The following is a 26,449-nucleotide window of genomic DNA, read 5'->3' on the forward strand; positions in this document are numbered from 1 at the left end:
ATGAAATAAAACTGCTACCTCTGTGCAAAATGCAGCTCACCTGAACCTACTTCTATTGGCACAATATATCTGCTGATCAAAATGTCTTTGATTTTTACAAAGTTAAGGAAGGTTAATTCCTTACTGGAGGTTGAATCCTAGAAGAACATTTAAGCAGCTCCCAGAAGACCCCAGCAGTGTAATGTCACCCAAATCAGATCTTTAACACTTAACAAGACTTGCCTTGGGAGAAATAAGGACAAGCAAACCCAGTCTCACCAGTGAGCTTATCCCAGACAGAAATGTGTCATGAATTAATCATACAAACAAACTCTTGTACCTCAGCTGGAATGGAATACTGGTTTTTTTCTTAAAAGGATGCCACAATCCCTATGGGACTTCCAAGCTATTAATGTCTCTACTCACAAATGGTGTTCAATGTTCTAATGGGATATGGAAAATGCCAAAGCAACTCCTCTCAAGAGAGGCAAGGCCAGAAATGAAAATATTTGCAAAACAATAAAGCCACAGGAAACCAAACCTTTTTCTAAGCTGTCAAGCAAAGAAACAAGAAACAAAACAGCTTGGTGGAAGCAAGTGGCCCTTTGGTGAGAGAAGAGCCCCTGACAGCTGCTCTTTGCCTAAAGACCTCAGTGCTCTCAGAATGCCAATTACGACATGGGGAGGATGGATAATTGACTGGAGACCCCAAAATATGAATCCATCTGTTCAAACTTGTCATACCATGTACAAAATGGGTTTCTAGTAGCACACAGGATTTTCTTCCCACTTACCATAGTACAGTGCAAGACTAATGCTATCAAGAAGATAGTGTCAGAGAGGAAAAAGAAATATGTTAGCCATTATCTGCCATTTTTTTTCAGACAGACCCAGTAAAAACTCCTTTCCTTCACCTCATTCACCCTTCCTCTCTATCTCCTGTGAGGAGTCCCATAGCTGGGATCTCTGGCACAGACATGGGGCCTCTTGCCCAGCCTTGTATAATGTACAAATCAAAGTGACACAGAGTCCCCAGGCACTGCAGAGGAGAGTGGCTTTATTGCAAGAACCAGGGCTTTTTAGGCAGTTTTAGCAATTTACACAGTTTTAAGGCACAACAAGCTCAAGCCAAGCAAGCACCACGATGTGGACACGCGGCAGTCACACAGCACGGCTCTCACAGCTCTCACATCTCTCTACCTCTTTTCCAGCTGGGTCACTCTTCCATATTTCCCTTCTGCTTAGCCTAAGTAGCAGCCCTGAGCCATGATTTTACAAGGGTAACAAGGCCCTTATTTTATAAGGCTTCTCTTGTATGCAACAGTATAAGAAGGTGACTGGCAGGAGCAGAGCAGATCATGCAGAAACCAATGCTTTATCAATTACCTTTCAGATGTTTATTTTATGGAGTGAAGTGCCTCTAGCATTTGTGTTCTTAAGCCATTTATCTGGTGGGTATCCTCTGGAGGTCCGTGTGAAAGGAGATACCATTTTAACTAAGCATGTGTGTTAGAGAAATCATGGACAAGAATGCTAAGTGCGAGAACAGAGCGTATAAAAGTCAGTGACTAAATAGACTGCTTTACCCTCAATTACTCAAATTTAATTTTTTTTACCCTCAATTTTTCCTCAAATTCCTCTGGTTTATGGCAATTTAAACAGTTTCACAAGGACTTTTAACCATTTTTTGATATCTCTGAGCTCAGCAGGTTCTTCAGAACTTTTCCACCCAGTTTCCTGCCTTGGTATTAGTTTAGCTGACCAAATGGGAAGGAGAGATGTGTGTGTCTGTACACAACCAGGTGCTCAGGACTCTCAGAATCCACTTCACCTCTGTGTGATCCACAGGGGATTGGGAAAGAGACAGGGTTCATATAATGGTTTCCACCAAAAGATCAGACCATCCTGGATTAGGGGAACTGGACAGATATGCAGATTTGGTCTTTGTCCTGTGAATCCACCAGTAAGGGGAATGCTGGGCACCTGGACAAAACAGAATGAGCCATTTGCTTATGGTTCCATTGGCCAGGGGAATGCAGACATCAGGGTGGAAACGCCTGGGCTATTTTGTCATGGCTTCATTGGTCAGGGGAATGTGGGCACCTGCATTGCACAGCCTGGGCAATCTGCCCACAGCTCTGTCAAACAAGGAGCTGTGGGCATCTCTGATCTCACCAAGCAAGGCTGTCTGCAGCTTTGTAAGTAGCTGACAGTATAAGAGAAGAGAATTAAAAGAAAAAAAAAAAAAAAGAACAGAGTTAATCAAATAGAAAGCACTGTGGACAGGTGGGAGAAGTACAACTGCCTTTGCTGGGTTCTGTGCAAAGCCTGGCAGCTGATTCTGTTAGTTAAGGATATTTATCTCCCTATGTGCCATCAACATGCAACTGAACTATCTTCTAGGCATGCACCACAAGCTCTTTTGTGGCTCCTGCAAGCTAAAAGGAGCAAAAGTATTTTACATCCTATAAACATTTAAACTGATCAGTTCACTAGGAAGAAAGAAAAAGCAAAACAGAGAGGGAGAAAAAGGGAATCCCTATGGAAACAAAGATTGCACTCTGCTAATACTAACAGAGTGAGTCAGACAGAGACTGTGACCACTTATAAAGCAGAGCCAAAGAATCCCAAGGGTAAATACCTCTGCCATGATGGAAAAATTCAAGCAGAGGAGAAAACTACTCTCAAATTGGAGTTAGTGCATCTAAGCCTGGAAACAGTGCTAACAGTTCTCTATTTTCCTGGCCAGGACTGTGGTGCAGCCCTCCATTATCAACCTCTCCCAAAAGCAACAGAAACAAGCACACCCCAAGAGACAGAGAAGGGTAGAGAGCTGGTGAGCTAAAATACAACAGTCACTGTTAAACATCAAGTTGGAACTGTGATGCTCAAAGCCCAGCTGTTGCTGCTCTGGAGAACTGTCAAACAGCAGAAATGCTGTGACAAAAAGATTAACAACCTGCAGAGAGCCAGCAGGCACCAAGCACCTCGGGTCCTGTGAACTCACTGCTCTGTAGCTGCTTCTGAGTAATAAACCACCTGGCTGTGTGCAGACAGGGCTCCCTCAGTGCTCACTTGCCCTAAGCTAAGCTGTGTTTCCATCACAGTTCAAGTGACCTGGGAAAAAAGTCTGATCACAGTTCCCACTTCTTTCACAGATGCCCTTGGTGCCTTTGTTTACCTGACTCTAGAACTCATGCTAAAGTCATGCTCCTAAAATGCTTCCAGAAATTGGGATGGCATGAATACTGCATTTATACCAATAAACCCTGGATTTCTCTGAGTGACACTGTTGTCACTGGGCTCAGAAACACAAGGAAATAGAGTTACCTTGTCCTTGACATATTGCCTGAACTGCAAGAAGTGAGGGCTTTCTGCTTTTCCCTAAAGATCATCTTGGGATATTTGCTGTGTGTGCTGAGCTCTGTTATCAGCTCTGGGGTGTGAACTTTCTCTCTTTCAGGTGATTTATCGTGCCTTAAGTCCGGCCAACAAGATCGAAGACCCTTACAGCCCTGAGGCTCAGGATCTCCTGAAGCTCACCAACCTCCGCCTGCTTCTGCTGAAAAGGCAGGAATGTCCCTGCCATGGCTCAGGATTGGTAGAGAAACCCCAAAGATTTGCCCACTATGCCATTTATGACCTGATCATCCGGGGGAGCTGCTTTTGCAATGGGCATGCAGAGGAATGTGAGCTTGCCAACAGGACAGGAGTCATGGAGAACATGGTGAGTTCCAGACATTTATCAGCTTGCCTGACTTGCTACTTGCTTCTGCTGCCTCAGCCTCAATGTACATTTTATGTGTGATCCTGTCCCAGCCTCCCTAAGCTTATCCAAAAAAAGGGCAGCACAGTCAATCCACATTAGTGAAACTTACACCACTCTGGGAAAATATTTCCTATACTCCTTTCTACAGTTTCATGTATAATAACTGATAAAAACTCTGGAACTCATAAACTCAAATAAATTGCTAAAAACCATGGACCTCAAGATGCCTATAAATTGAAAGGGCTCTTTATAATTGGAACAGAGATCCAACCCCAAATGAAATCTCCTACTTATATGCCTGCACAGAACTGAACTAATATCTTTGACACAAAGTCTGCCCTGGGCAGGATTTCAGCGTCAGATCTCAGATTTTCTGAGTCTGTGTGACATGAGCAGTTCTGTCATGCTTAGGTTTTCAGCCATCACTTTTAGACTTTCAACCTTCTGTTACTTTCACAACATAGACAGCAACGTTCAAGATGTGAAAATAACATCTGCTCTCCCACTCTTTTATCCATGCATCTTAAAATAAGTTAGAATATTTTTTTAAAAAAAGCTAAACCTTGTAGTAAAATTATTCTGTAGTACTTGGGGAATCCCTTCCTTGTACAGTCTTTTATCTGCATTTGACCCTAGATGCGCACAAGAAGAGTTGTGTTTGAATGCACACTCAGACATTGAAATTCAGAGGAAATGACTGATGACACCTTTTTGATTTAGCTGCAAGCATCGTGTAGAGAACTGTATTAACAATCATGAGGAGATTTAATCTAATCAAATATCCAGATACATCCACACACATACATCAGAGATGGAATTCAAGACACTTTAAACTACTCATTATCTCCCCTGGATCCAGAAATCTCTGTCTCTGTATTGGGTTTGAAAACCCAAATAACCCTTAAAACTATAGCTCCCAGTGCACTCTGACATAAAAGACTCAAGAAAAATATTATAAGCTAATTTCTGTCTCTTTAGATACATGGTACACTTGACATTTTGGTTTATGTTAGTTTGGAATGCGTATTCATTGTCTTCCTTTCAACTTTACTAGGTTCAGAGGTAGATATTGTAAGATAATTAGGACTGTATGACTTTCAAATAATTTCTGAATCTGTTCCATCTGTGGTACAAATCCAAGATTCAGCTGTACTATGTGATACTATCAGATTCAAATAATATAGACCCACTAAAATCATAACTGTGTGGAGAAAGGCTGTTTAGAGAGTGGATTGTCCTTACTGCAAACTGTTAAATAGACACATAGTGAAATCAAATAGAGGAATAACACACTAAGTGAATGCAGCTGGTAGAAAAATAAACATTCTGCCCATCAGAAAAGGAAAACACAATATTGTGTGTGTTACTGGCATAACCACTGTAAACTATGACTGGATATTTTTCCCACTGGTCACAAGGGAATAGAATCTTTTTGTGCCATCAATGACTTCACAGGGCAGAAGGTGAAATAGTTTTGATGAAATGCACTTCACGAGTGACTCATGTCCCAGGAGACAGAGGGTGGATGCAGCACATGATTCTCACAGATATTATCAAGTTTTTTGTCTAAGCAAGAATTCAAACACAGCTGTGCAAAAAATAAGAAAAGCCTTCTGTAGTTTTAACTATCTCTAGAATCCTAGAGGAGGCCTGGAAAAGACCAAAGTGGGCTGGTTTGTGTCCTCACAGAAAGGTGTGATCAAGCACACCTGAACCATCCACTAGGGAATGCTTGTTGAGTGAGATTTTCCTCACAAAGAACATTCAAACCTTCAGTAGTTGTTCTGGTTTTAACATTTTGAAAGCTCTTCTTCAGTGCCTGCCTAAATAATCTCTGCTGCAAATTAAGGTGGTTCCTCCTTGTCTCCTCTTCCCCAATGCCCAAAATGAGCTTTGATCCTCCTTCTGCAGATAGGATTGGAAGGTTCTCTCCATATCCTGCCTTAGGTTCTATTTCTGTACTAACCAGAGAAGTGTGAAACCTTAGGTGGTAAAAATTTACAATTCTACTCCCAGATCACACAAGCCTGGAGTAAAGATGATCATGCTACTGTATTCATATTTTCTGTACTTTAGACATTACAAGTCTTTCTCAAACACAAAAGAAAACCAACTCCTGGAAGATCCAGGTCCCTGGATCCTTTTGCATTTTATCTAATATTTGCCAATAATGATATTGTAGTGGTGAGGGGAGAGTTCACATAGGTCCAGATCTCAAGGTTTGGTTCACACAGCTGGCATGAGGGAGTTTAAGTGTATAACTTTTGGGCTTGAAATACATCAATCTCCTTGCCTACAAACAGGAGGAAAAGGCTTTTGCTGTTGAGGGTTCAACACCAATGATACAGCTCCCATCAGCCAACCTACACTGCAAAAAATCTTTGCCATTTTGCAATTTCTTGGCAGAGGAAAGGTGCACTGCTTTCAGTCACATGGCAATAGTGGCCCACATAAAACAGGGTGTGGAAAAGATGTTACAAACACTGCACATCCAGAAATAATCTGATTCAATCCACAGGCCACATCTAGTATTTAAGGTACACAAGGGCAGAAAAGTCCCAAGACACACAGTTTTTAAAGTGGATGATGTCACGTCATCCACACATTGAAGGCAGAGCAGCTTGGTTTCCTGGGCTGCTGTTAGGTAATTAAGTAAAATGCTGAAAAAAAATAATGACTTCCACAGAAAGTCTTCAGTAATATGAGTTTCAGCCTCTTAATTGTTCCTAGTCCTCCTACGATGTATTTATGTTCTGTAGTTAACAAAGACAAAAACAATTTCATATAGAACACAACTGTAATTGTTTGATATGGGATAGGACCAAAATCTGAAATCATTCTGCACTTGGGTCTTAGAAAATGCATTATTGTGTTAAGTTGCAAGTCTGCTCTTCCTACTCTGAGAGAAATCTCTTCCATTTGTAATAATCCTAAAGCTGCTAAACTGATATTACATGAAGGCTAAATAATGGAGAAAATCAAAGCAAATTTCTTGATACTATTGAACCAATATTTTTCAACAACATTTTGGAAGGACTGGATGAGCTATGGCTGTTGGATAATCTATCAATGATCAGTTTATTGTGGATATGTCACTTCAGTCATGGCAACACATTCAGCTTCTGGCTTCTCCACTCAGGCTGCCAATAAGAGAAGCAGCTCCATGAGAAGCAATGTCACAGATGCCACAGTGTCATAGCAACAAATGGATATGAGAAAACTGCAGATTGTAAACCCAATGTCCAAATGGTGCATCATCATTCCTCATATTTTGAAATCCTACAGAGTTTCATGCATATTTCTAGTCATAAGTTTGTGAAAATACAGTGAGATCCAAAATAGCCACATAGGATCCAATCAAAATATTCTCTGACTTCTTCTTATGGAGCAAAACAGTAATAGTTACTCTTTCTGTGGGACTTTTCTTTTTTTTTTTAAACAAGCCATGCACCCCTCTCAACACAATTTATTTAGATTACATTTCCTGTACAAACTACTGAGAATATCATGTTGGATAGGAGGAAAACTTTGAGACATCAAGATGGGAGCTGTAAATAGGCAAGAAACTTGAGGACAAACATGTCTTGAATTTGAGGTCTGTTGCTATTGACAGTAATGTTTTCTTGGTTTCTGTTTAGCTTTCCTCAGATTGGAAAAATAAAAGGAGACAGAGAGATGTCATTCCTCACCCAGCTCTGTATGGTAGCTAATGGCAAAATTCTCCTTTCTGAATATCACAGCCTGCATTTTTCAAACTCTTACAAATTGTTTCCCAGTCTTTATTTTTTTTAATTAATGGGGGTTATTAACATGCTGCTGCAAGTGAAACAACTGCCAGGAGCCAGCCAGCTGAATGCATCTAGTCTTGTTCTGTGGTTGGATGCAACAGAACACAATCCTGTCCCAGGTATGGACACTGCAGGATGCACAAAGTTATGTGTGTCTCTGCAGAGCTGCCAGGTTTAGGATCTGCTTTGATGGCCCATTTTAGGTGAGTCCAGAGGTGCTTCCAGAACAGTTTACAAAGCAGAAAGTGCACATGGACAGGACACAGAATCTAGACCAAAGTCCTTTTTGTTTGCCAAACATTTCACAATTCTCTTTCTAGCTCATGAGAAGCTCGGAAAGAGGAAAGCAAATGTGGATGAAAATGTTTTTGTATAAAGCATTGGGTTTTTTTTTTTTTTACTTGTTAATTATTGGTACCTACAGTGCCAGGAAATTCTTACAAGTGGCCTCGGATGTTTCTTTTGCTTCTTTATCCTGTTTACAGAGACAAACTAGACTCCCTGTGGGCCTGATCCTGCACAAGGAAGCAAATGGAAAGTTTTCCCCTTACTTCAAAGGGAGCAGGATCTGGTTCTAAGTAGGATTCCTTGTTTGGCATAATGTGGGTTACATGAGGTAAAACCTGCTTTTGTACATCAGTTTTCTAGGTGACCAGGCTGTTGTAAGCCTTGTAAATATTATCTACCTCCTCTTCACATATCTTGTGCAGTTCTATTCATAATCCCCAGCTAAGTTTTCACATTATCTGATTCCAGCTGTGCCCAGAACTCAGAGGTGCAAGAGGTGCCACTCACTTTCAGGACATTTGAACAGTGGTATTTACTCATTACTCTGTGATTCTGGCACTCAATATTTAAATACTGACCCTCATTCCCCTTTCTTCTTCCTCCATTCCTAAGACACCAGGAGCTGGTGACCTACTGTAACTCAGATGCCATTTCAGCATGACAGCTGTTCATTGTGTGCAGTTTGTTACAGATTCATAATGGAGTTACTGGCAAAAACAAGAGGACAGCTTGTCCCCAAAATCAATAATAATCAAGGTAGAATTCAGAAAGAAGGCAATAAGCAAGCAGAATGAAATATGAATTGTGAGAGGTGAATTCAGGCAGAAGGTAGAGCTGTGTTATTAAACTCTTACAGGTTGAGTAATATTATCTTGTTACTGTTCAAAAAGCTCTTAGGGGTGTCAATCTGAATGTTTAGCTGAACACTATCACTGGTTTTTCTCCACCATTACCAATTCAGTGAATTTGGGACCAGCAGCAGTTCATTGACTCACTATGAAGATCAAAAGCCACATGGGCTCAGGTGGTCCTGCCACAGATGTCCCAGCTCTACTTATCCCTGTCAAGTTCCTGCAAACTTAATTTACCAAAGTCGCCAAGTATGAGCCAGAAACTGAGTTCCCTCAGAAAACACCCATATGTGTAGTAGTTTTCTGACATATGCATGTATCAGGCCTTTCTCCCAGAAAACAGCAAGTGACAGAGGAAAATAACGGCTTTTCTCATTCCTGATTAGAGCAGGAATTTGAACTGTCCATCTGCCCATAGCAGGCACTGTAATCTGGGACTCCCTCCCAGATCACCTGTTCTCTTTGCATCTTTTTCAAAGTTGAAGGAAATTTTTAGTTTGGCCTCTTATAAGTTGTATGTGCTCTCCTTAGGACTTGGTATTCAAGGATTTTTTATAAATCTGCATGGATATTCTTTTCATTTGGAGGGACCACAGAGCCCATTTGAACTGTAAGAGAAACAAAGCAGAACAGCAGACACTGTTTCATTTAACCATGCAAAATGACCCAGGAAGAGTCAATTTACTACAAGCAGGTAAGGGATAGCATCTGATGTCATTGCAAACTGCAGTATCCCAAATTTCTCTGGTGACATTACAGAGTGAATACAGAGTCTGAAGGCAAACATTTTTTCTGAATCAGCAACAGTTGCTCTGACCTGGAAGGCTTCCAAATTTAACCTTCATTCATGAGGAAAAAGCCCCCAAACAGACTGAGAGTAGCCCAGGAGAAAGAGCAACAACCACAATATTTAATGAAAGGACAATAAGTAAACTAAATGGCAGAGAAAAAGCAAGAGGCTCCAGGTATTATACAAAGCTGAACAGAGTTTTTAAAAAAGGGCAAAGAGGTGGAAAGTTTTCTCTCACTTTCTCAGCTGTGAATCAGAATTCAGGTGAAGAAGCTTTGTGCAAAGATGACCAAGTACCATGTAATTTCTTGGAACTGTTGTATGAAAACAGGATAAAGTTCTACACTATGTGCTTTAAATCCACCAGAAGAGCTTGATGGAAGAACTACTGGATGAAACTCGCAGCTGAGTATAGCAGGTCAAGCTAAATGGTTGGAACTGATCATCCTGGCATTAAAATGCACAAAGCTATAACCTCCTCTATGTCCTGATCCAAAGCTGCTCAGGTGGTTGATGTACAAATCAAAGCCTTTGGCAGCAACACCAGACTTGTAACAGCATGACTGTACTGTGAGACAGATGAGGGAATTAATCCAGATTAAAAATACTAGTGCCAAGGGAAAAAAACCCCTCGGTTTAGCTTTTTTCCAAACATGGTTTGGTTTTACAGCCCAATTTATACATAACTCAGGGCATGATGTAAGTGATAGCATAGAAAGAAATAGTAAGGAAATGTCTCAAATTGGGATTGTCCAAAAAAAGTTTAGATCATGAATCCACAGTCTGAGAACACAGCTGCTGTACCAAAACACAATACTAGAACTCACTTTCACATGGCCATTAAAGCCATTGTGATGGTGATTGAGTATAGCAAAACATTTGTCTTCCTTTCCTGGACTAATTATATCCTATAAATTCAGGTATGTCAGTTTATAAATGTCTACCCTTTGCAAAATTGATTAGAAAACTTCAAGTATGAGGAAGCCAGAATATCAGCATTTAAAGCAGCAGTTTTCATCTTTCAAAGCTGACAGGCTGCATTAGTGACAGGGGCAGCCCCAGCTGAATGCATTGGAGAGCAGGAGTGCAAGAACACAAACTATTCCAGGGGATTCACATGGCACTTCAGACTGGTATTATGAAATGGGGAGGTTTATACAATCACACAGTCTGCCTGCCTGCATCTTTTTCTCAGATCCATTCCCCGCAATAACTTTGGAAAACACCATCCAGTTTAAAAAAAAAAATTGTGAGAGCAACTGAACTCTCAATACAACAAATGGGAAAGAGCCTCAGGGACAGGACAGTTATCAGAGTAATGAGGAAAAGCAGATGAAGGGAGATGTCATAAAAATGAATTTCATAATGTTTCCAAAGTACTCAAATATTGCAGCAATGAGCCCAGTGAAGTTCATATAGGCCTAAACACTTTTGTACCTAAGGATCAGGATATGTCAAGTGATGAAGTGTTACCTATGGAACAAAAGGACAAAGTGAAATATAAAGGTGATACAGAAATCCCCCTGGATCTTCATTTTTCACCTGCTGTACTAATACATTTATATGCATTCATATAAATCACTGTCATAAACTACTCAGGCTTTAGCTGAAAACTGGCTTTTTTCCTAACTGGTGGCATGAATCTTGCCTCTGCTGCTCACACCTTGCTCTCAAGCTTCCTCCACCTGGACTGCCAGCTCCAGATGAAGAAGGCTAAGTATCTCTTACTCTCAAAGTATCAGGTGCTTCTTTTTAGTCAGATATCCTAAAGATGCCAATGACATTAATCCAGTGGCAATCAAAGTGTTATTATTAGTGTCCTGAAGGCACTAACAGAACTTTAACAGCCCTGACCAGCTCCACCTGGGACTCTCACCTTTGCTCTCTGTCCATTGGCTTGGGGGTCCTATTTAAGCTCAGCCCTGTGGTCTTGCTGCTTGTTTGCATTCCTGCCTCTGGCCCAACTTCCTGGGGGGGTGTTGGGGCTCTGCTCTACTCTGTCTGTACCTTCCCTCTGCACCTTTCCCTGGCCTATGCCATAGCTTGTCTCTCCTTCTGCCCTCTGAATAGATTTTGCACCTCTACTGTGTCTTTCTTGGCCTGTCTCTTGCTGCTCCTGAATTATCCCAGTCCCTTTTGTTTCTGTGGTGCCAGCTCCCTGCTCTGCCCACTGTGCTTGGGATGGTGCCCCTCAGTAAGGGCCCAGCCTTTGCTTTTGAAAACCCGAGATTGTCGCTCTTTGGCCCTTAAAGAGCAGCTGGTCCTTGTTGCTTCCTGACACTCCTCTTCTTATTAATCTTATAAATCATCATTTTCTCCATGTAAATCTGACTCTGCTTTCAAGGGCATAGAAAGGTGTCAGCACAGTTCCCCTGGACCTGTACTTGTCTGATTATCTTCTCTTCCCTGGCATGATATTTGTGATCCAGTGCATCCTGAGATCTTTTATTGCTAGATTGCAGTTTTCCAGCTTTTTGGCCACTTTAGTGAGAGAAGTGTGGACTTATTTTAGCAGTGAATAACAACTCAGGGACACACCTGTTCTTGTGCTGGTGTTGAGTGTGACTCTCATACTCTCCTGTCTTTAAGCAGTATCCCACTTCCTATTTTATCTCACAGTTTCCTGTATTTCCTTCTTGCTCTTTCCTGGACTTTAGTCTCTGGCTGCCTCTCCTATCTCTTCCTCTCTAACACAACAAATTGTCTCATTACTCACAGCCACCTCAGTTAACCTTATTTCATCTTACACTTGCCTGTAACAGGTCTCTTCCACAGCTCAGCTTTTCCTGCATTAACCAGTCTTTCTGTGATGGCCACTTACATCCATTAATCATTTTTCTTGTGTGTTCAATGTGAGCTATTGTTCCTCTCTGTTTTCTTCTCCTATCCAAGTCCTTTCTGTAATTTGTTGTCACCTCATGTTGCACTCTCTTCTGTAGCTGTTTCACCCATGAATGTTATCTGAGATTACTCTCCATGGAAAAAATATTCCTTGATACACATGGCAGACTTTTCTCTTTCATTTTGCTTTACCTTTGCACCAATACCAGTCAATTCTCTTTGGCTTCTTCTTAAACCTATGTCAAAAATGTTAGTGCCCAAATGTAACACTTTCTAAAAGAAGCTCCATGCCAGCTTCCCTGTTTCCCTGTGCCTGCTCAATGGCTTAGACAAAAGGGCTGAAAAGCCAAGCAGACAGCCAGCAGGAGAGCCAGTCATCCTTCCACGTGGATTTGGGAGCTGTTCCATAGCAGGAATCACAGGTAGGAAGCCTCTTCTCTGCCTCTGTCCTGCTCACAACATGCCACATACTGCAGCTCAAACCAGTGGGCAATGAGCAAACTAACACGTCAATTTTCCAAAGAATAACTCAGCCTTTCCTTTCCTCTCTCACTGAATTTTCCTGTTTATTTTTTCTGAATAATTGTTCATGAGTGTTCACACCATCTGTGCTCTGCACTGTAAGCACAGACTCCTGTAGAATAATGAATATTTGATCATGTCATTCATGGCTAAAATGAGATTGCATGGTTTAATTCGATCATTTCCCAACTGCACTGTCTCAGCACTTTTCATATAATTTTTTAATATAGTGAATACAGAGTATTCTCTATTTGGAGTGTTACATGTATTTCTAAACAGTAAAATGGGCAAAGTTGCAGATTTTACATAGAAAGGAGTATTCCCTAAGAAAGTGATCTAGGATTTTGTTCTGATCCATGTTAGAATGAGCTGTGAAGTTCATGTGGAGTCTGAATTTTGGAGATATGCAAATCTATAGTTGTGTGTCAGGTTCTTTTTATATTTCCTCTGTTCTTCAGGGGAGAACTTGAAGCCTAAAAAGTCAAACCCAAACAGTAAAAAGCACAACGCTGTTGTATGAGTATTTTTAGTATTTTTGCCTTGTTCTCTGTCACTTGTCACGTTGTTCATGCCCTGAGTGCGGATGGGTTTCCTGTGCGGTGGGAGGGCAGGGACAGACCCACAGCCAGCTGGCCATGGAGTGATGGATCAGCCTTGAACGCTCCTCTCCCTGCCTGCTGCACCATTTCTGCTCGAGGAGGAGCAGGAACCAGGGCAAGGAGAGCAGAGTGCTGCAGGCACATGAGTTTGGGAGCAGAGGAGCACATCCCTACTACTGCTGTTTTGAATGCATCTCGGCTGATCCCGGGCTACCTGCTCTGCAGGGAGAGCCTGGCTTTTGGACAGACCGTGGAAAAACCTAACTCATGTTAATGGTGAGGTTATAGGATGAAAGTCAATTCACACTCCTGTAAAAAAGAAATTTCAGCCTGGTTTGGGGTTTTTTTTTGGTGCAGTGGGGCAGAGCTGTGCTGAGCTCAGGATCTTCAATAGCCCATGGAGGGACAGGGGTCTAATCCCTGATTTCTGAACATTTCCTGCTCTGGTACCAGTGTCTCCTGGTATTATAGCAATTGCTCTTGTGATAAATGTAGAACACGACTTATGGTACCACCCTTCCCTTTCTCTCACACCCTAAGCTTGATATTTCCTCCAAAAAATTATCTGTTAAATCCTTTCCCTGAGGCATGGCAAACAGATATTGGAATGCTATTTGTTTATTAAAAAAAAACAAACAACCAAGCAAAAAGTAGCAACAACATAAAATCCCTTCTATAAGGCTGTTCATAAATGTGGATTGATATTACAGAATCTTGTGCACGAAATCACAGTTTATTGTAGAAGTGGCTGCTTTACTCCTGGTGTGTAAAATTACTTGACAGCAGAAGTACTTTCAATGGTAACTTTCTCTTTGAAGGCTGGACTAGCTCAGTTTTCAAGGTCTGGTTTCTGGTGTGAATACCTCCTTCCAAATCTGAGATGTATTTGAATATTTCCATGACTAAAAATCTTTGTGTTCCATTGAAGGTAGGTAAGTACAAAGGAAGCAAGTTCTTTCTTCAAGTAATTTCTCAAGCAAATAGTCACAGAACTATTCAGGCAGTCTTGGTCAAGACTTTTTGCACTTTATTTGCCCAAATACTATGTATTGTTTTCTAGCTTAGATGGATTTATGTACTTCAGCCCTGTACTTCAGGCAGCTTTTGCTCATTTTTGTTGAACATCTTCTAATTCCTAATTATTTCTAATTCCTAATTTATCTGGTAGTAAGATGTTCAAAACTAAGCACAGCATTGCAGGTACAATTTTTTGTCCCCTTGTAGTCACAGTGCTCTTAGTTCCACAGCCCAAAATTTTACTGGGTCCTTTCTACTAATCTAATTTTTTATATAGTCATATGTAAGTTGGCAGGCTGGTGCCTAAGTTAAAATATCCTCAAAGCTCTCTCACTTTTCTGTGGGAGTACTGGTTAGTATTTTTTCATTTTTAATATTTTTGCTGCATTTTTAACTGTGCTAGGATGTCTATGGCTATTTCCTCATTCATCTAACAATTTAAAATGTCATAATTCATGGTGATTTCACTTCCCTATATTTATACTCTCTTCCAGATCAGTGTTAACATCAAGACAGAGCCCAGCATGCTCTGTTAGCCTGTGCTCTCCTGTGATTTGGCTCTGCTAGCTCAGAGTACATTTGATATCTTTGCATGCTCTTGCCCTGGACTTGCAAATCAAAATAAGACCTGTTAGCTCATCAAATTTAGAGTCTACAGGTTGTTCATCAATGCAGTAATTAATTAGCCAACTGAGAGTTAAATTGTTGCTATGTGCATTTTGTAAGATACAGGAAAAATTCTACATCATTAATGACTGAAAAGAGAGCGCTTCACGTTTTAGCTCCAGGCTCTGTGGGTTTCCTGGGAGAGCCAGGCAGCCGTGTGGGAATTGTGCACAAGTCCCAGCTCCTCATGAGCTGCTGGGGACTCGACCTGTTGCTGTGGCCATTTCACTGTGCTCTCTTTTCCCTGGCAGGTCCACGGGAAGTGTGTGTGCAGACACAACACTGCAGGTGACCACTGTGAGAGATGTGCTCCACTCTACAACGACCAGCCTTGGAAGCCAGGAGATGGGAAAACAGGGGCACCGAATGAATGCAGAAGTAAGTGGAAGGAGTTTACTGGCCCAGGCTCTCAGGGTGAGCACTCATCATAACAGCAGGCAAAGCTGCCCCACAAAGACTGATGCTGGCAAGGGGGCCTGCTTTAGCTCTACTCACAGTTCTGCTGTATCTGAAGCCTGCCTTTTGCAACTTTCCCCAAAATCCTCTAATTTTCCCTCTAATTTTGTAGATTCCCACAAAAGACCTCTGTGATTTACAGTAATGGTGCCATTACAGAAACTGGGGATAAATTGCCGGTCACTGATGGAGAACTTCAGCGTGCAGGTTGTTCTTCTGCACTGGGGCTATTGGGGAGTGGCATTTTCATGTAGCTGCACCCCCTCACAATCCAGGTTTTAGCAGGGTTTTAAACACTGCCAGATTGGTTTGGAAAATTCTCCCATGATTACTGTGTCAGCTGTAAAAGCCTGAAGGACATTCATTCTCCTGTCCCCACCAGAGTGTCGCTGCCACAGCCACGCTGAGAGCTGCCACTTTGACCTGAGCGTGTGGCTGGCCTCGGGGAAGCGCAGCGGGGGCGTCTGCGACAGCTGCCAGCACAACACCGAGGGACATCGGTGCCAGAGGTGCAAACCTGGCTTTTACAGAGACAGAGGCAAGCCCCTGTCTTCTCCAGACGTCTGCAAACGTAAGTGACTGTGACAGTGGTCACAAGGGTCTTTGGATGAGGGAAGAGACGAGGATTTGACTCCATGTTTCAGAAGGCTCGATTTATTATTTTATTATATATATTACATTAGAACTATACTAAAAAGAATAGAAGGAAAAGTTTCATCTCAGAAGGCTAGCTAAGAATAGAAAGGAAAGAAAAATTATAACAAAGGCAGCTGCCTCAGACTCTCTGTCCGAGCCAGCTCCGCTGTGATTGGCCATTAATTAGAAACAACCACATGGGACCAATCATGGACCCACCTGTTTCATTCCACAGTAGCAGATAACCATTCTTTACATTTTGTTTCTGATGCCTCTTAGCTTCTCAGAAGGAAAAAATCCTTAAAAAGGATTTCCATAAAAAGATGTCTGTGACAAGTGACCACCTTACACGAGGTGAAAAGTGAATGGTGAAAGAATCATTAAAATAACAAAATAATTTCTATAGAATCAGTAACTCTTCTAGAGAGTAACTCATGAGTATTACTATCTTTGTATTCTTTTCCTAAACTACAGGGGGTTTTGATCAAAGTTGATTATCCTGATTTTTTGTGTCTTTGTCCCCATGTTATGACACTTTTTTTGTGGTAACTGACTCAATTTTCCAAATGCATTGCCTCCTGGGGAAAGGTACATTCTTCTCATGTTTGGTTTTAAATTAATATGGTTCCTTTTCTCTTGAGGCACATTTTATTTACCTGGGGTTTTGTTCTGTACCTCTCAAGACTGTGTGAGCATATGTACAAGCTATTGATAAATTCCATTTGTTTGTGCAACATCTGTGCACATAAATATATATCATGGATGCAGAAGATACAGGAGGCCTGGAACTGTTCATATTCACTTGGGAACAAATACATCAGAACTCAGATTTATTTCCAGGCTCTACAGCTGTTATGAGGTGCTCTGCCCAAATTAATTACATCATTAACACTTCAGCAGAATGTGTCAGGGTGTGTCTCTGGCACAGAGGCACTAATGGCTGCACACAGAGGATGTACAACCTCTGGATCAAGATAGTTTGCACCCAGCCAGTCTGGAAAACAGCCCAAATCTCCCTCACTTAAAGTAAATGTTTCCTGAGTATCCTGCCAGGCTTCGCATGTCTGATTCTATCTCACATCTGTTTGAGAGGTTGCTATTTCTAGCAATATACTTAATTTCTTTTTTCCCCTTTGGATAATTTTCCTTCCCCACAGCTCAGACATCAGTTGCCAGCATAGACAACTTCATCCTCTGTTGTCTGACCTCTTGCCCACTGACATAATGAGCTTTTGAAGCTTTTCTGGCCCTTTTAATGTTCTTCAGCATGATTCCTCTTAAATGTTTAGGTTACTCCTCTCCCTAGGATTGTGAGTCCTGTGATATTACTTAAACTTTCTGTGCCCAAGATATCCAATGCTTCTGCTCTTTTGCCTTCTACCCACTGGAACTTGGTGTCAGCAGATTGCTTCCACGCATCTTTTTCTTCTGATTTTCACAGTGTTCATCACAGAACATGGATCAGCAGACAGGGCAGAGGGTGAGCTTATCTGGCTCACCCTGTATCCTGTAGTGTTCTATGGTGGCCCCTTTCCAGTTCTGTTTCTACTCTGAGCAGATCTGCTACAGGGAAATATTGTAATGAGAACAAATTGTTGTGCCAGAAGATTAGCTTTCAATCTCATAGCACCTGAAAGAATCTGGGTATGAACTCCTGTACTGAGCAGCAGGGAGATGGTGCAGTAACCTGCATCATGTGTAATACTAGATAACTGCTGAAGTCAAGGAGCACTGGAGAGCAGCAAAGAGGAAAAAACGTTGTTTGAAAATACAGCCTATCTGTCTGGAAACCCTAGAACTGTTTGCCTAGATGAAATCAGACCTTGACTCTACGTCTGCCTCTCTTGTCTGGTCTGGTTACAGGTCTCTCAGTAACCCCTGCCAATAGTCTGCATAGCAAGAGAGAAACTGTTCAGAAATTTACCTTGTTGAAAGAGCTTTATTCCTGCTGTGCCAGTCAAGCACAACAATGTTCTTTTCACCTGGGAAGTGCTGCTGCCAGCAGAAGGCCCCCAAATGCAATTGTCTGCACTCTGAGTTGCATGCTCAGGCCTAGAGAGCTCCATCCTGCTTCAGTCACTGAAAGTTATATGTCCTTTCCAGGCTCCTTGTTCTGCCAGTGGAGAAACAGAGGGACCTCAGGGGAATTATTTACTGCAGTCTAAGGTAGATGCCTGAAGCAGATGGACTGAATTGCCCTCTAAAGCATATCTATTTCCTTAAGAGGTAAAGGTAGTGTTAGTCTGGCCTGCACTAGAGTTTCTCTTAGCTGAGATGAATTTAATGGGTTTGATTCAGCAGCAAAGGTAAACACAACCCTATCTGTGAGGGATTCAAGTCAGTGGGACCTTTCCCAGGGGTCTAAAGGGCTTCATGAATGTTTGCCATATCAAGATATAAGGAAAGGACATTGCAGCCCACTTGGCTTTTACAGCAGCTGTGTGCACAATGCTTGTACCTCTGTGGGAACAGGGGGAACTCTGGATATAACTACAGACTTCAGAGAAAACTGGGAAGGAGGTGGCTAATCTGTGCCTTTTCCCTCTTATTCAAGGCAAATAAGAGAATTCTCACAATAGGATTTGACCAATTCCCATAATAGGTAGCACTTTGTATTCTGGAAGGCCTGATCCCCAAACACTTCCCCATGAGGATTGCAGGCAGTGTGTGAGTGTGCACTCTGTGTTACAGTGCACCTCTGCAGAGAGTTTTCAGGGAACACTTCCCTGCTTTGGTTATTACCAGAGACAGCAAAACCAGAAACACCAATGGAGACAGGCTTTGGTTAGAACAGGCTCAGTTTGATAGAGGGAAGCTTTTTCTTCCAGGACCATCATCAACTAATGCTAAACTGAAGAGGGTTCTGCAGGATGTTCAGGATAGAGCCTTTCTTCTCTACACTTTAGGTTGAAAACTTGCATTGCCAGTAAACCTCATCTGGTGTAGTCCAAGTTGTTCAGGTTGTGTGACCCTAAAACCAACTCTGGTTTCTCAGTAAAAAAGGTTTCTACTTTGAGCATTGCTAATATATTAGGCAATGAGACCACCAGATAGATTTTTGTCATACCTCAGCCTGCTGATTATAAATTGAAGAGCTGCCACTTCTGGATTAACATTTTTTTTTTTTTTTTTAGGATTTAAGTGTACCAATTCCAGGGCATCATCTCACTTTGAGAAATTCATGCAAACAGTGCCAGATTAACAACACTTAATGAAAGACTCACCCAACGAGCAAGTGTTGAAAAGCAGACTGAATGGATGGTTTTGGTGATAGCAACCTAGTGCCCATCTTCCAATTTTGAGCTCAGAGGAAAAAAAAACTTTCAATGGGAGATGAAAACTTGACCCTTGTGTACAGTAGATACTGAGCTGGGAAAGGAAGTCTGATGAAAAAGCTGAATGAAATGCTGTGCTAATCCCTTTGAGAAAGCACGCTTGAAGAGTGCTCTGCCATCCAGAGCAAAGTCTAGGTTCAGCTGTGACATCCCCCTCAGGCTCCCAGAAAGTTAACAGGACACTGCTCCGGCCCAGAAACAGTCTTTAAGCATTAGTCATAATAATGAATAGCATTCTCTCTTAATCTGCTCTGAAAAAAAAAAAAAAGTTGTATAACAATTGGATCTCCTGGCACTATCTAAACCACCCTTTGCTGACCCTCCAGTGTGAGACTGCAAAGACATTCCCTCAGAAAAAAAAAAAAATCTGCTGAAATTTGATATTGTGAAGTGTGAATCTGCTATTCCTTTTTGTCTGCAGAGGTAGCCTGCCTCTGATCCCTTTGCTTCTCCTGTTCCTACCAGCTGGGATGAATGAGAGCAGGGTCATGGGCAGAGCCTTGTTTGGACACTGCTTAGATCTATATTAAAAAGAAAAAGCATGAAAAGAGTCCCTGAGCAAGGCACACACCTGCCTGTTATTGGGGGTGACAACACAGGATTAAGTAGTTTGTATATAGACTTGTATGGGAGCTTTGACTCAAAAGCCTAATTGTTTCCTAACCAATGGTCAGAAAAGCTGCTGTATCATTGGCTCTTTCCTGTGGCTTATTCCAAGGCTTAAGGGATCCTTCTGAAATGGCACCATCTTTTGTACTCACCCTTTGCTTAGCTTAAAAGTAATGCAGGCATGTAGACCCATTAAAAAGGGTCTCCAGGAAAACAAGCTTTTTTTACTCAAAGAACGAGGCTAGAAAATTAAAATGTGCCCAGATGCACATGCACACACATGGTCTGAAAGGCTCTGCTTCTCATCCTTTTACTTCTGAGCAGAGGGAGTGAACTTTTAATTCTAATATCACAAAGGCCCCATCACATCTTGGTTCAAAGTCTGTCTTAATCAGGCCTGACCACACACAGAGCTATCTTATTTCCTTCATTTAAGAAACATCATTGGCAGAGTCAATCCCCACACCTGACATGCTTTAAAAATCACACTGGTTTGATCATATATTCCCAAGATGCACATGTATAAATTTCAGACTCAAAAGACTGTTTGATTTTTAATTTTGCCTGGGTTTTTTAAAAATCAAATAGCAAGTCTGCTCACAGTTATATCTTATGCAGTATTATTAGACAAAAGTTTAAGACAAGATACCTCATAGGCCATTGACTTACTTGGAGCACCTGGTATTTTCCTGTAAGCTGGGACCATATTGTTTCAACCAATATTATATTTTACATCTGTGTCTAATTACATGGGGAAGACAGCTGTGCTGAGGGCAGACAGATTTTTTAGGGACTTGAGTGGGGACTGCAATATGAATTATTCATCTTTCATTATTTCTTGTCTCCTCCCTTTTACAGTAGTGTCTGACAAATACTTGGTATGGGAGTGAGACTAAAAGGCAAGAGGATATTCATGACACTCTGACCAATAGGCAGCTCTAAAGTAAAATTCTGTTTTTCACTATGCTACTGTCAAAGGGAGAACCAAAACAAACTGCCCAGCTCTGAGCCAGGATTGTCTGCACACCGTCCCTAACATAATTGATGATGCCTTTGACAAACAAGGCCATTGTCACACTGGCTGCTGTTTTGTTAGACAGGGAGGTGGATGGAGAGAAAATGAGGGTTTGCCAAGAGAAAAGAAGCAAAAATCAGTGGGAAAGGCTGGTCAAATATTGGAAAATGCTAAAGGGTAAGGTTTTGGAAACATGCTTTTATGTTTCTTTAATAGTGAGGTTTATTTGCAAATCCATGGTACTGTTAAACAGATAAAAACCCAGTCATCCACAGCTGCCCCTTCAGCATGTGACATGTGGGCTCTTATTTTAGGAGTTACCTTAGATCACAACTGGGATTTTGGCCATAATACTCTGGAAGCCAGACAATGTACCCACCCAAGCTGAAATGCTAAATAAACACAGTCTGAGTAAAGAGTTTGCAAGCCACTTGTATAACTCATCTGAAAGTGTTGTACATGTACTGATTCAGCTTGCTTTCTGATGCACCAGAAGCTGTCCCAGCTTCGAACTGGAGAATATGTCCCACAGTTCATCTGGGAACATTATTTTTACTGAGCTGTAGCCTCAAAATAAAAAAGACATTTTTGTTTTCTGCTTCCTCATCAGCTTTTACCAGTGCTTTCAGTCACTGTGCTGTAACATTTTCCCTTAGGAACAGGGTAGAAGTTCTCATCTTCCTGAATCAGGTTCCAGTCTCAGCTGGGGATAGGGTAGTCTAATGATGTGAGTTACCCATCTGTTAAGTGACTCTCACTGATGAAACCCAAAAACTGGAAATAAGAGGGATAAAGACAGACCTAGAGGTTGGAGAAATTGAAGACATTTTAAGTGAAAACTCCACAGGGAAATCCTACATATCACAATATTACAGTGAAAACCATCCTGGATTCAAGTGACCCTGATGCTGGCAAACTCTTACTCCTTGCGTCTCAAACCTGTCTGCAATGAAGGAAGGGTGTTTCCCATCCTGATCTCCAAATCTATGACACCCATTGTTTTCAATGACTGACAAACTAAGAATCTCTTTTTTCAGGGTGATGTAATCATCCCTGCAAAAAATGGGGTGGGGGTGAAATCCAGTTTAGCAGCAAAAAATGAGACCTTCCTTTGAACCTGTCAGAGCTAATGAGCACTTCAGTGTTCCACCTGCTCTCCAGAAGTGACAGCACAAGCCCTGGGTGTGCTCCCGGAGCCGGGGCTGCTGCCCCGCGCCAGCCCGCCCTTTGTGCCCAGCACATTGCCCGTGACAGCACGTGGCTCTTCTGTCCCTAGGCTGTTGTGCTAGAGTCCCCTGAGCACAACGGGCCCACATCCATCCACGGCAGTAGAATAATATTATTGAAATTATTGGCATAAAGAACACAGGGCGTGGGGGAAAAAATAACTATACGGTAAGCAGATCATAATGAGATGCCCTTTAAACAAAATTGCTCGCTCTTCTTGTACTATTTTCAAAAGGTATTTTCTTTTCCTGAGTTTCAAATATGAGGTTGCAGATGAAAGTGAATCTGTCCCTGCTACATTTTAAATTTTCTTTAGTCCTATATTTCCCCCTTTCCTCTTGGAAAGTGATGTGTGGGATCAGAGTGTTCATTTAGTCTCTTATCTGTGAGCTCATGAAGAAAAGTAGTTTGATCAGAAACAATGATGGACAAACCTCAAAAGCTTTGGAGATCGTGTTTGGTTCAAATAAGCATCCAAAAAGGCTGGCCTCTGATCCAAGCTATCTAAACACCTTGGGTGTCCAACATTTAACTGAAAATCTCTGTCAAAGCAGGCCGTAGCCACAAGATTTTTATTTCTGCCCTCTTGCAGATGGATGAAGTCATGATGCATTACCTTTCAGTCTGCTACAAGCAAAAGTCAGGACATGCTGCTTTTTTAATACAAAAGACAGCTAAAATATGAAGGCCTGGAGTTCAGCTCAGTTCTCATTTTGATCAAACTTGTCTGAACATCAGAGTGGGTTTATTTACTGCTTGTATTTTACCTCTGCAGAGCTGCTGGCATGAGGCTTGGCCATCTCAGCCAGGTTCTGCCCTGATGGAGAGGAGTCAACTGTGCTGGCTTGTACCTCTCTGTGTATCCCTCCCTGATGCTGTCACATCAGGAATGTACCAGTGGTGTGGGATTATGACAATTTATTGTCTGTGCAGGAAGAGATGCCCATGGGGCTGTAACTATCTGTTCTCCTGCCAAATTGCCTTGAGTTGCTAGGCTGGTGTGGAACTGGCAACATTACTTGAAAGATTTCAAGGTTTTTCCTCCTATTTGTTCATCTTCAGCTACATGTAAAATAAAAAAAAATCTAGTAAGTTTAGAGGTCTTCTCCCATTCTGCTAACCTTAACCTTGAAAAAAATCTCCTCATGAATTTGTAGAAAAAAAAATTATTAGCTTCTTTAAGCACTTACTGCATGGTGTGATGTTTAGCACTTTAGAAAGGAACTGAAGGAAATTTGTGCACTCTTTAGAGGCAGAAATTGAAAATGTGTTTCAGGTCACCTGTATAATCTGCATCTACCCCAGAGGAAACAGCAGTTTTGTGAATTCTGTGTTTACAGGAAAGGCAATAGCTATAAATCTTTTCCTTGTCCTTGCTAGTGAAACCTTCTGCGAAACACTTTTAAAGTGAATTACCTTCAAGCCCCTTTAAAAATAAACACACAGAGGAGGCTTTCTGGTATCACTTGAAAACCCTGTGTGGTCATGATTTGTGTAGTAGGGAAGAGCTGACTTCCAAACACAAATGCTCACAGTTGTACTTGTTCTGCTTTGTCTAACAAATTAAAAAGAAAAAAAAAGTTAATGTAGGCTGAAATGTTTACTAGTTCTGACTTAAAAGTACTGAGCATGAGGAAGAAGGCACAAGTTTATCAGCCTTGCTAAAATGTCACTTAAGCAGCTGACCCTAATTTGAGTTGCCTCTTGCTGTGTGTCCATAGCCTGCGCCTGCCAGCCCATGGGTTCAGCCAACACCACGTTCAGCAGCAGCTGGAGGTGCCACCCCCGGACAGGATTCTGCTACTGCAAGCCAGGAGTGGCAGGTCCCAGCTGTGACAGGTGCCTGGTGGGCTACTGGGGCTTTGGAGAAAGCGGCTGTCGGCCCTGCGACTGCGCCAGAGACTGCGACCAGCGCACTGGGACCTGCTTCCATGGGTAAAGCAACCCTGCCTGGGGTCACTCTGAGATGGGACTCTGTGAAATGAAACTAATTCTACAGAAATAACAACAATTGGAGGGTACACAATCATTTGAAAAGGAGGCTATAAATCATAAAAGGTTTTTTAGGTTACGTTTGCACCTTTAAGTCCACTGCATTGTCCAAGGTAGTCTTAAACAGATTAATCTTTCCAGTAATAATAGGCATTTCCACAACCCCATGGAAATATGTGCAGGGTCCTTAAACACATCTTTGCTTTGGAAATAGATGGAAGAGTCTGCCTCTCATCTGTGCCCAGGGTAAAATGATTTGCTGAGCAATTGCAGCCATCCTCAGGTCCCAGTGACATCAACAAATGGTCACTAAGTTACATAATTCCCTAAAAACAAACGTAAGCAAAAAAGGCCCAATTTATAGGTACTTAAAAAATGCTAAGTCAGCAGTGGGAGGCCTGAATAAACGCCTAGACCTTGTGATCTCTCTATGTGGCATGAAGTCTCGCTCATATTTGCACTCCCAACCTGAGGAAAGCTAGCTCATCAGTCTGGGCACAGCCAAAGGCAGCTGTTTGTTTGTTTGTTTGTTTCCCTCCCCTGAGTGCCCTAAGGCAGTGCTGTGCTTTGTGTGTCCCCAGCTATGACAGTGAGCCCTTCTTTAATGTCCCCATTGGGGGACGAATCCCCGACCTCATCCAAACCCCGAGCAACGAGAGCGAAGAGGAGTGGAAATGGAACGACCACGAGCAGGGATTTTCTGCACTGAGGCACCCAGGTACAGCCCAGAGCTTGGGAACATTTGGTTGCCAGTTCTTTCAACCCTCCACCCTGACTGGTTGTGCCCCACTTATCTCCAGCTTGTCTGTAGTATTTAAATAGTTCTCAGTTTTGCCTGCCCTGTAAAGATCAGCACTTGCCATCACTGGTGGCTTGGCAGAGGTAACAGTGACACTTACTGCATAACTTGACTTTTCTGAGATGGATACTGCCTTAACACCAGGAAGGATCAGCATTTCTTAGGTTATGGGATCAAACAATGGTCTCGTTACTTACATGATTTACAGCTGGATCTGATCTCTTCATTAGGATCAGTTTATTACCTCTACAATAGACCTCATGTGGGCTGCATTTTACTTGACAGTGCTGATCAGATTTCAGAGTAATTATTTTATCATATAACAAGAAACACATTTGCAAATAACTGAGCTCACTCTCCAACTTATTCATAAGTTTCATATAGATTATGGGAACTATAGATATCTAACTTCATAACTGATGATTCTTTGCTCTTCTTATCTCTCTCATGTCCTGGCTCTTCTCCAACCTTTTGTATTCTGGGGTTTCCCCGCTAGAAAAGTGTGTGTGCAAAGAGAAGGTGCTCGGGAGTGTCAGTGACTTCTGCCAAATGAAATATGCTTATGGTAAGTGGGCAGCATGCCCCCAACTATGATCATTTCACAATGTTCCTGCTATGATTATTGTCAGCTGATAGCTATGAAAAATGAGAGGATTAGTTAAGTCCTGAGAGGTAGGATTTATTCTGCCTTTTTTGTCAAGTGACATGTCCAACTTCTAATCAGAACTTAAAAGCATTTTTCGTGCAAAGCTCTGTAGTGTCTCCTTCCCACCCAGTTAATTTACCTCTTACAGCACAAGGGTAGCTAGAATGGAATGATTGGGCTCTACATCAAGAAAAAATGATAAAAACCCTCACATCTAAAATGCCTTTGGTTTTGCAGTCATTATGCAGGTTCCAATAGCCATGCTCATTTACCAAGAACGTATTTAAGCTGTTGTTTATGAACACCTGGTTCATGCCATCACATGAAGCAAGAAAGGAAAGCTCTGGGATCCAGAGGTTTGATGTTATTGTGGCAGGAGACAACAAAGCCTGCTTGAGGGGATGATCTACATGAGCCAGTCATGCCAAATAGTTATGGGATCCCACTAAATTAAAAGGAACAGGAATTTATCATGGCAACCAGGTGTTGGACCACAAAACAAAAAGAGCTCTTCTGGTTTGTTGTGCAATCATGGAGTTTTAGTCATGTGACATGGCTGATAGGAAAATTCTTGACTTCCTTCCTGTAGACAGTCCCTTCCCACAGGACAGAATTTTTGAGAGG

The 26,449-nt window shown here is 41.9% G+C and overlaps 1 protein-coding gene across 1 annotated transcript in view; it reads left to right on the forward strand.

Annotated features, from left to right (window-relative positions):
- The window catches only part of LOC134422581 (netrin-4-like), a 45,534-nt gene that overhangs the window by 15,646 nt on the left and 3,439 nt on the right, over nucleotides 1-26,449 (forward strand). The window contains exons 3-8 of the mRNA XM_063164798.1: nucleotides 3,443-3,706; nucleotides 15,362-15,488; nucleotides 15,949-16,137; nucleotides 24,110-24,323; nucleotides 24,962-25,098; nucleotides 25,676-25,744. Of these exons, the coding sequence (XP_063020868.1) occupies nucleotides 3,443-3,706; nucleotides 15,362-15,488; nucleotides 15,949-16,137; nucleotides 24,110-24,323; nucleotides 24,962-25,098; nucleotides 25,676-25,744 (1,000 nt within the window). The remainder of the gene's footprint in view (nucleotides 1-3,442; nucleotides 3,707-15,361; nucleotides 15,489-15,948; nucleotides 16,138-24,109; nucleotides 24,324-24,961; nucleotides 25,099-25,675; nucleotides 25,745-26,449) is intronic.

This window comes from Melospiza melodia, chromosome 10, assembly GCF_035770615.1.
Source record: "Melospiza melodia melodia isolate bMelMel2 chromosome 10, bMelMel2.pri, whole genome shotgun sequence".
In the NCBI taxonomy this organism is placed as follows: Eukaryota; Metazoa; Chordata; class Aves; order Passeriformes; family Passerellidae; genus Melospiza; species Melospiza melodia.